The sequence below is a fragment of the Arachis ipaensis genome, chromosome B05 (assembly GCF_000816755.2).
Source record: "Arachis ipaensis cultivar K30076 chromosome B05, Araip1.1, whole genome shotgun sequence".
NCBI classification, from domain to species: Eukaryota; Viridiplantae; Streptophyta; class Magnoliopsida; order Fabales; family Fabaceae; genus Arachis; species Arachis ipaensis.
Window position 1 is genome coordinate 122,059,048 of NC_029789.2, and position 9,483 is coordinate 122,068,530.

A 9,483-nucleotide genomic window follows, 5' to 3' on the forward strand; every position below is an offset into this window, starting at 1 on the left:
TTTTCATCGAAATAAAAAGCCTCAGTTTGACAAAGGCAAGGGGGCAACACCTTTGGTACATTTCCGGATTGTTTTTCCTTATGATGGGGAAACATGCCAGAAAAATATTCCTTCCCCTGCGGAATTGGAGAAGGGCAAGGCAATAGTTCATACTTCAGGGATCGACAAAGTCAAGAAGGCCGATTTGGATGAGGAATATTTTGAGGAAGGAGATGATGAGATGGTTGGAACTATTTCTATTATTCCAACTGAATATTTGGGCGAGTATGAAGGCGATCCCGAGGAAGATTATGACATGGATGCTGAAGAAGCATTTTCTTTTATCCGATATGATGATGAATCGGGGTATTTTCTGAGACCCACTGAAAAATAAGTCTCATCTTCGTCCACTTCATATTACTACTACATTGAGTTGGATTAAAGTAAATAAAGTCTTGATCGATGGTGGATTAGCAAGAAGTCTTTTACCGGAAAGGATACTAATGAAGGTTGGTAAGCATCCTGATGATTTGGTCCCCACCAATATTGCTGTAACAGACTTTAGTGGTTATTCTACTCCTGCAAAAGGTCTGGTTACTTTGGGGGTGAAGGTGAGGTCATCTGAACGGAACACTGTGTTTGTTGTGGTGCCATCAAAAGCAAGTTACAATGCTTTATTGGGTTGGGACTGGATCCACGGAGTTGGGGCTGTACCATCTACTGTGCATCAAAGTGTCCTCCTTTGGACAAAGGATGGCAAACCTGAAGTGGTTAAGGCAGATTCGAATCTATATGTCGAATAGTTACATGTCGATTTCAGGGTGTATAGCCCAAAACTGAAGCCTTTGAATGTTGACAGGGCATTAAATTCTTATAACTGCGAGGGCTGCTACTTATCTTCAGAAGGTTTAACAGTGAAGTTGTGCCATCCACATCTGAATGTGATCCCAATTGGCTGAGATTGTTCATCTTAAGGATTCTGAGGCATTGCCCCATGGACCATGTTCAAGATGTCTCGAATTACCTGGTAACTTTAAAAAATTATTTAAGTAATTTCTCTTCTATGGAAAATAAAGGTGGTTCCTCTGATGAAGTGGAATCATTTAGAAATGCAAGTTCTTTTCTTAGTTGTAACAACTCGATATCTTCAATCGAGTTTAGTCATGGTTTAAGTTTTTCTTCATTGTATAATGCAAATGGTGTTGTTAGTCGAACTACTAATCTAATAGCGGAAGTTCATTGTATTGAAAATAAAGCTGTTGTTAATCCAGCAAAAGATCAAGTATGTTTTATTTATAATGAATCTGTTGATTTCTCTTTTGATTGCATCTATGATTTAGAACCTTTGAGTTTCGAAAAATATTCAGTAAAAGATGAGGAACAATTAAAAGGGTTTGAATCTCAAGATCCCCTAGAAGAAATTAATTTAGGGTCTCTTGGTGATGTTCGAATCACCTATATTTGTAAAGATCTTGTAGACCCTTTTCGTACTGAGCTTTTTCATCTTTTACATGAATTTAAAGATTGTTTTGCTTGGGATTATCATGATATGCCTGGTCTCGATCGTTCTCTTGTAGAACATCAATTAGCATTGAAACAAAATGCTCGACCTGTAAAGCAGATTCCTCATCGTTTTGCTCCAGAAATAAATCAAAAGATTAAGGAAGAAATATAACGGTTGATTAAAGAAAAGTTTATTCAAACTGCACGTTATATTGAGTGGATTTCGAATATTGTTCCTGTAATGAAGAAAAATGAAAAGTTAAGAGTGTGCATTGATTTTAGAGATCTGAATAATGCTACGCCGAAAGATGAGTATTTTATGCCAATCGCAGATATGTTAATCGATTCTACAGCGGGAAATAAAATTTTAAGTTTTATGGACAGTTATTCAGAATATAATCAAATCTTCATTGCATAGGATGATGTGTCCAAAACTAACTTTCGTTGTCCCGTGGCATTAGGCACTTATGAATGGGTGGTTATGCCTTTCGGTTTGAAAAATGCTGGTGCAACTTACTAGCGAGCAATGAACGTTATATTCCATGAGTATATCGGAAAATTTATGGAAGTATATATTGATGACGTTATGGTCAAATCAATTTTGGTGAATCAACATATTGATCATATAAGGAAAGCATTTGTTACTATGCGAAAAAAAGGATGAAAATGAATCTTTTAAAGTGTGCCTTTGGTGTATCGCCTGGAAATTTCCTAGGCTTTGTAGTTTATAAAAAAGGGATTGCAATCGACAAAAGTAAGGCTGATGCAATATTAGCATTGTCTGCACCTAAATTGACAAAAGAAGTGCAATCGTTCTTGGATAAAGTAAATTATCTTAGAATGTTCATTTCAAATCTTTCTGATCGAACAAAAGTGTTCGCACCTTTAGTGAAACTAAAGAGTGATTCACAATTCGAATGGACAAACGAGCATCAACAGGCATTCGATTCATAAAGGCTTATTTATCAAAGGCTTCGATTATGGCGAATGTTCATCCACATGAGCCCTTAAAATTGTACATTGCAGCATCTCCAAACACAATTGGGTGTATGCTAGCTCAAGATGATGAGAATGGGAATGAACGGGTAGTTTATTACCTTAGTCGAGTTTTGACTGATATTGAGACAAGGTATTCTCCGATAGAAAAATTGTGTTTGTCCCTATATTATGCTTGTATGAATTAAAATGCTATATGGTGGCTAAATCATTAAAAGTTGTAGCACAAACTGATCTCATCAAGTATATGTTAAGTTTTCCAATGTTACGAGGACGTTTAGGGAAATGGATGCTCGCTTTGACAGAGTTCGATTTGCAATATGTCCCAATAAAAGCTGTGAAAGGTCAGGTCATTGCAGATTTTCTAGTTGATAATTCGAACAATCTGAATAACCAGGGGGCAAATGTACTCGACATTAAAGTCGATTATTGGAAGTTATATTTTGATGGATCGAAGCACAAAGATGGTGCAGGAGTTGGAATTCTTATTATCTCACCAGAAGGGATTCCATCAGAATTCCTGTTCGAGTTAAAATATCCTTACTCGAATAATATGGCAGAGTATGAAACTTTAATTTTGAGTCTTGAAATCTTGATTGGAAAAGGGGCTTTAGAAGTCCAAATCCTAGGGGACTCTCAGTTAGTCCTTAAGCAGTTATGGAAAGAGTTTAAATGTAATAATGAGGAGTTGCAAAAATACTTGGCAACGGCTTGGAAGTTGTTAACCTATTTTCGAAAAGTTTCTTTGGTTCATATCCCAAGGATTCATAATGAGGTCGCTAATGAGTTAGCCCAAATTGCTTCGAGGTATAGGATCGGCCCAGAAACTTTAAGAAAACTGGACAGTATCCATAAAATTTTAGTGCCTGCGGATAAAAGGGAAGCTTTGTGTATAGGTGAATGGGAAGACAATGATTGGAGAAAACTTATTGCTGAATATTTAAAGAATCCCAGCATCCCAGTCGACAAAAAGGTAAAATTACAAGCAATAAATTTTGTCTTGATGGCTGATGAGTTGTATAAAAAGGGAATCGATGGAACTCTGTCGAGATGCCTGAGGCAAAATGATAAATTCATTGCTTTGGGCGAAGTCCATAAAGGGATATGTGGTACTCATCAGGCTGGGAAGAAGATGAAATGGGTGTTATATCGCAATCATGTATATTGGCCATCCATGATCAAAGATTGTATCGAATATGCAAAGGCGTGTCAGGAATGTCAAAAGCATGGTTTGATACAACAGATCCCAACATCTGAGTTACATTCGATTATAAAGCCATGGCCGTTTAGAGGTTGGACTTTGGATTTAAGTGGATTGATTCACCCTTCTTCATCAAAACATCATAAATTTATCCTGGTAGCAATTGATTATTTCAAAAAGTGGGTCGAAGCAGTTCCTTTAATAGAAGTTGCACAAAATGAAATAATAGATTTTTTTGAGGAATATATAATCCATCGATTTGAAATTTCTCAAACATTGAGCACTGATCAAGGGACTATGTTTACTGGTTAGCGAATCAAGAATTTTGCAGCTTCGAGGAATATCAGTATGGTTACTTCAACCCCCTATTATGCACAGGCTAATAGACAGGTCGAGGCGGAAAATAAAATTTTGATAAGTTTGATTAAAAAACAAATCAGAAATAGACCTCGAACTTGGCATGAAACGTTAAGTCAAGTACTATAGGCTTATCAAAATTCACCAAGAGGGTCAACAGGTACGTCGCCTTATAAATTAGTATATGGCCATAATGTTATGATACCGTTGGAAATCAATTTGAATACTTTGAGGGTGTCAAAACAAAACGATTTGGCAGTTGATGATTATTGGAATGCAATGTTTGACGAGCTGAATGAATTAGATTCAGAGCGAATATTGGCACTTGAAAATATGATTCGACAAAAAGAAAGTGTTGCTCGAAATTACAATTGTCGAATAAAAGAGAAATACTTTAGTATAGGTAGTTGGTTGCAAAAATTATCTTGCCAATGGAAAAGAAATCGAGAGTTCTTGGCAAATGGTCCCATACTTGGGAATACCCTTTCCAAGTGATAGGATTATATTCTATAAATGCATATCGAATCAAGGATATCGAATCAGGAAATATAATCCATTCGATTAATGGAAAGTATTTAAAGTAATATCATTGTTTGCTGAATTAAAATTAAAATGCATAAGTCCGAAAACAAAGAGAACCATTACAAGTAATGAAATCTAAGGTGAAGAAATGTAAGGTGCCATAAGTTTTGCTAAATCTGAGCGTAGCTTTACCCTTTCATTGTCCAGAACTAAAAGTATTTCAGCATGCCTGAATTCTTCATATTGGGCCTTGTCAAGTTGTTTCTCACATTCTTCTTATTTGGCCTCAATAGAAACGATTTATTGCACAAGTTGTTGTTGCTCTTGTTGGGCAGTGGCTAAGGGTATAGCTATATCAGCTCTTCTCTTTCAAATTTTGGCAAGTTTTTCATTAATTTGAGCCAATTCTGCTTCAAATTTTCTCTCTTCCTTATCATAGTGAGCTTGCACGAAAACAGCCTAAGAAATTCTCAAATCGAATTCTTCACTGGAAACTTTGATTGGTTAAAGGGATGAAGTATAGTTTTCTGATTCAGTTCTGAGTTTAGCCACCTCATCTTTGATTTCTTAAAGTTTTTCCTGGGTAGTTACGCTTTTGTTGGCAATTTGTTTGTATTGATTGATTATGGTAGAGTGTGGGGTTGGAACCTAAGTTCAAATAGTGAATTCAAAAGATCAGACAAAAGCTTGTTTAGGGCTGCATCATTGGTCTATTCGATGGTTGGATGGTCCAGGAGTTTGAGAAGTGATAGAAGTTGTTCTCAAGCATTAACATTCAGCTCGGATGAAGGACCAGATAATGTAGAAGGACCAATGAGTATAGGGGTAGAAATAGGTACTTGGTCTTCTTGAATAGCTTGATTTAGAATGGTGACCAGGTTAACTAAGGTGACATTTGTAGATCCGGTAGAAACACCCAAGTCTCCGGATCCTTGACCAAGGAGAGGTTGGAGCTCAGCTTGTTGAGGAGGACTGGAGGTTTTTTGAGGAAAAGGAAAGGTTTTCAGAACTCTAGATGGAGAATCTGAAGTAGTAGTCTCAGTGACTCGAGAGGGGGAGTCAAAATCAGAGGCCACTTGATATTCAGCAGAAAGCGCAGCCTGGTTGGTTGGAGAGACATGTCCAAGGATCAAAGTTTATGTTGGAGAGTGATGAATGTGATCCTTTGTTAAGTCGACTACCTGTGTCCTAGTCGGAATTGAAAAGGCGACTTGGAGAGGCTAAACAGACTCTGTGGCTTGGATTAATGAATGAGATGTGGTCTGTCCTAGGTCTTGTTGTTGTTGTTGATGTGGGTGATCAGGTGCCAGAAATGAGTTGATTGATTGTGCAACAGTAACAGGCTAGAATGTAAGGTACAATAAGTCGAGATTTATTGTGATTAAATTAAAATATATGTTAAAATGATATAAAGTTATCGGAATGGGTCTTGTTCTTCGAACTAATTGAGAGCCTGAATCAGAAACAATTGTATCCTCCGATTGTGAGGATGCAGCAAGGATATTCTGAATAGATGGCTCACTTTCATCAGAGCTCCCACTCGACGGTTGTAATTGTAACTAAAGAAAGGTTGACATTAAAAGAGTTACGAGTGAATGTGATTATCGGAGAATTTCAGTTAAAGAATAATCATATGAATATAGTTACCTTCCTAGAAGTCTTTGATAGTGTCCGTCGACTTTTCCTTAGTGGTTGGCGTGAAGAAGCTGTGGTTTCAGCTTTTCTTTTTTGAGTTCTCTTTGGAGAACCCTCAACAGCAGGGACTGCTTGGACAACAGAGCGTTTGATTTTTTCAAAGGTACGACTGTACCTAGAATAGTAAGCAGTCCACCAATCGGAGCAAGATTGTGTGATGTAGGAGCTTCGATCATAAACAAGGTGATTGTAGCTTTCTTTTTGTTGTTGATTTTTTAAGAGGCAGAGATTGAGTTCTTTCTTTGAAGCCAAAGTAATATGACAAAATGGCCTGCTATTTCTGGGGAGAGGAGTCAGGATGGCTTGTGAGAAGCCAAGTTGCCTAGCTGTGTAATGAGGGGCATACAGAGTTACCTTGAAGCGTTGCTTTTTATGCTGAGGAAGCCCTGTGGGAATTACATGTACTGCCAGTAGATTTACCCAATTTCTGTTTGCAAGCTCATTTTCTTCAGAATCGTTGGAAAAGAGGACGCATTCGAGCCAAGCAGGACCACAATTTCGACGCAAAAAGGGGGTGAAATTGAGGTCCACATTGTGAAAGTCTTTGCAAGATTGAAAAAGAGAAAAGACAGTCCAAAATTGGCCTTCGTCTGATTGCGCTTCTGGAAAATTTGGCTTGAAATTAGCCAATCGGAAGCCTTCAATGTGCTGTTTGTCGGTAGCACCACCGCTATGCTTTGTCATATACTTTTCAAAAATGGCATTGAGTCATAGTTGGAGAAGCCAGAGAGGACCCTTGTGCTGATTAGATAGTTGTTTCGAAGACAATTGACAAACTGGCCAAGTTCTTCGAAAATGTGTCCCAGAAGAAATTTGGCCAAGTTTAAGGTGTTCCCTTCATGAAGCAGAGCAGCCAGAGGAAGAAAAAACTTTGACATTTGGACACTTCGAGAGCAAAAGACAATTGCATTTAGCCAACAAAATAGAAATGCCACATGTTCATCATTTGTGATGGGAGTGCCTTCTGCACCCATATGATGAATAATAAAGTCACTATAGGAAGTTGTGGGGGCAATGTTGTACTGTTGCCTAGGCTGCATGTTAGAGGTGAAGTCGGGAGGATTAATCGGGAGTCCTGTAATTGCAGCCACATCTAGAAGTGACATACCAATCATCCCACAAGGGAGGTGAAAATTATTGGAAGTCTTGTTCCAAAAAAAGGTCACAGCTTTGATCATCCAAGGGAGTGTCGAGGGAAAAAAGTGGAAAAGTCTTAGAAGATCCTGAATCCTGAGAGCTCCCAAGCAGCGCTCTTCGATGGGGCAAGGCGTTCATACCAGGCTGTGAAGTTAATTCCTCGAGGAGTGGTTTTAGGGTTGTTATGAAAGGGTTTTTGGTTGGTGATGAAGGAGATATCAAGGTCTTGATTGGTCAACAAGTCTTCTCCCTGAGCACTGGGGAAGAAAGGGAGTTTTTTGTTTGCCCTTTCCAGATTCTCGATGGGACCAATGGAACAATGGATGTCTTCACCCACAGTAAAGGGAATAAGGATTATAGGGTCGTTGACCTGATTCAAAATGTGAAGAGCTGGAGGAGCCGGTGGTTGTGAAGATTGAAGAATAAAAGTTTTGTAGGGAGACAGAATGCAAGAGAAATTGAAGAAATAAGAATTCGAGAAAGATTGGATAACGATGCAAGTGTCGAATATAAAGGAAATTTCATTGTAGCCGTTATTACAGAGGAAATTCAAAGAGAAAGGAGGTAACTTTGCGAAGAAGGCGAAGTGGTGGAGAGAGAAAGCGCAAGCCATGGGAAATGTGTCAAACGGGCCATAATTAATGGAGAAGGTAAATGGTAACTATGGCCAGTTAAAGTGATTGGAAACTGAATTAGGATTAAGTGTTTCATCTTCCAACGAGTGGTTTTGAAAGTAAACACATTAATCCTAGGGAGAAATTTGTTGGTCGAGAAATATTTTCGAAAGGATAAGCTAATTCGAAATATTAGAGAGATGTTAAGAAGGGAGCAGAAATCGAAAAGACACACGTACCAATGTTAAATGGAAGTTATCTGACGTGTTCTCGATTTTGACACCTTAATGAATTGGGAAAAGAATTCGAATAGAGGATCGAATGGCGTTTTCAAAATAGAGAATCGAGCGGTTACACTAAGAAGAAAGTTGAGAGCTTTTTTCTGAATTGGAAATTTATTGGTAACGTTCATTAGCAAAAGGCAGCATTGTGCAATTAAGGATCGGTTACAGATTTGTGTTATAAATATTAGTAAGATTTAGGAAATAAGGGTTGGAACTTTTCTTCAGAAATACACTCAAGCACACTCAGATCCCCAGCGAATTTCTGAGTCTGCATTCGAGTTCAATTTCTGTAGGGTTCCTTCCATTACCTTTAAATTTTCATTTACATTTTCTATAAAACTTTACTTTTTCTATCCAATTTATCTTTCAAACAATGTTTAATTTCTTTGTCCAATTCACATTTCAGCATCTTTAATTTCTATATCAAAAGTCCTTTGATTAAGTCGAATGTATTTTACTGCTTTGTTTAAATTCAATGCAAACCATTTTAATTCCAGTCAATTTACTTTTTCGAATCTTTCTTTTTACTCTTCTTTTATCTTTTTGGCATTTTTCAAACTTATTTCCCATGTCAATACTCGTCTAATGGGAGAAATTTTGATACATTTATAGAATTGGTACCTATAAAAAAGAGTAGATTTTGATCCCAAATCATTCGATATCGAACCACTATCGATTTGCAAAAAATTAATAAAACAATTATATATTTATTATATATAAATATATATAATTTAATTTATTTCTATTTGCCATTTCTTTAAGTAGAGCACCAATAATTCATAGAGACCAAATCACTCAAATACACGTAGCGAAAATCTAATTAGTAAACGACATCATGCATGGGGCCCCTGCAATATGTCAAATGCTATAGATAGATGGTGAATGTTATATCTAAATTAGAAAAGTATGAGGAGCCAATGTTATAATGTGTACAATGAAAATTTAGGGAGTATTAGATATATAATTATTAGTATTATCTTTTTTTATCAGCTGAAACTTTTTGGATGAATGGTATCATGATATGATATTAGAGTATTAGATCCGAAAGGAATTCGATTCTTGGTGAACCCAAAATTAGCTTAAATTTTTGAAGAGATGTTTATTATCTTAGTACTCGAATGGTTATTCTATATAATAGAAAGATGTTTATTTTGTAACTCAATAGCACATTGTATAAATAGTCCATTATTTTTCT

The 9,483-nt window shown here is 37.0% G+C and overlaps 1 protein-coding gene across 1 annotated transcript; it reads left to right on the plus strand.

The window, feature by feature from the left end:
* LOC107640993 lies at positions 2,463-3,991 on the plus strand. Its single transcript, XM_016344500.1, has 2 exons — positions 2,463-2,611; positions 2,734-3,991. Exons 1-2 carry the CDS (start codon positions 2,463-2,465, stop codon positions 3,989-3,991), a joined length of 1,407 nt encoding a protein of 468 aa, XP_016199986.1.

Coding starts and splice junctions, on each gene's coding strand:
- LOC107640993 (XM_016344500.1), top strand. CDS start 2,463: ATGGCGAATGTTCATCCACATGAGCCCTTAAAATTGTACATTGCAGCA. Junction 2,612..2,733: donor TTGACTGATATTGAGACAAG/GTATTCTCCGAT, acceptor GTATATGTTAAG/TTTTCCAATGTTACGAGGAC.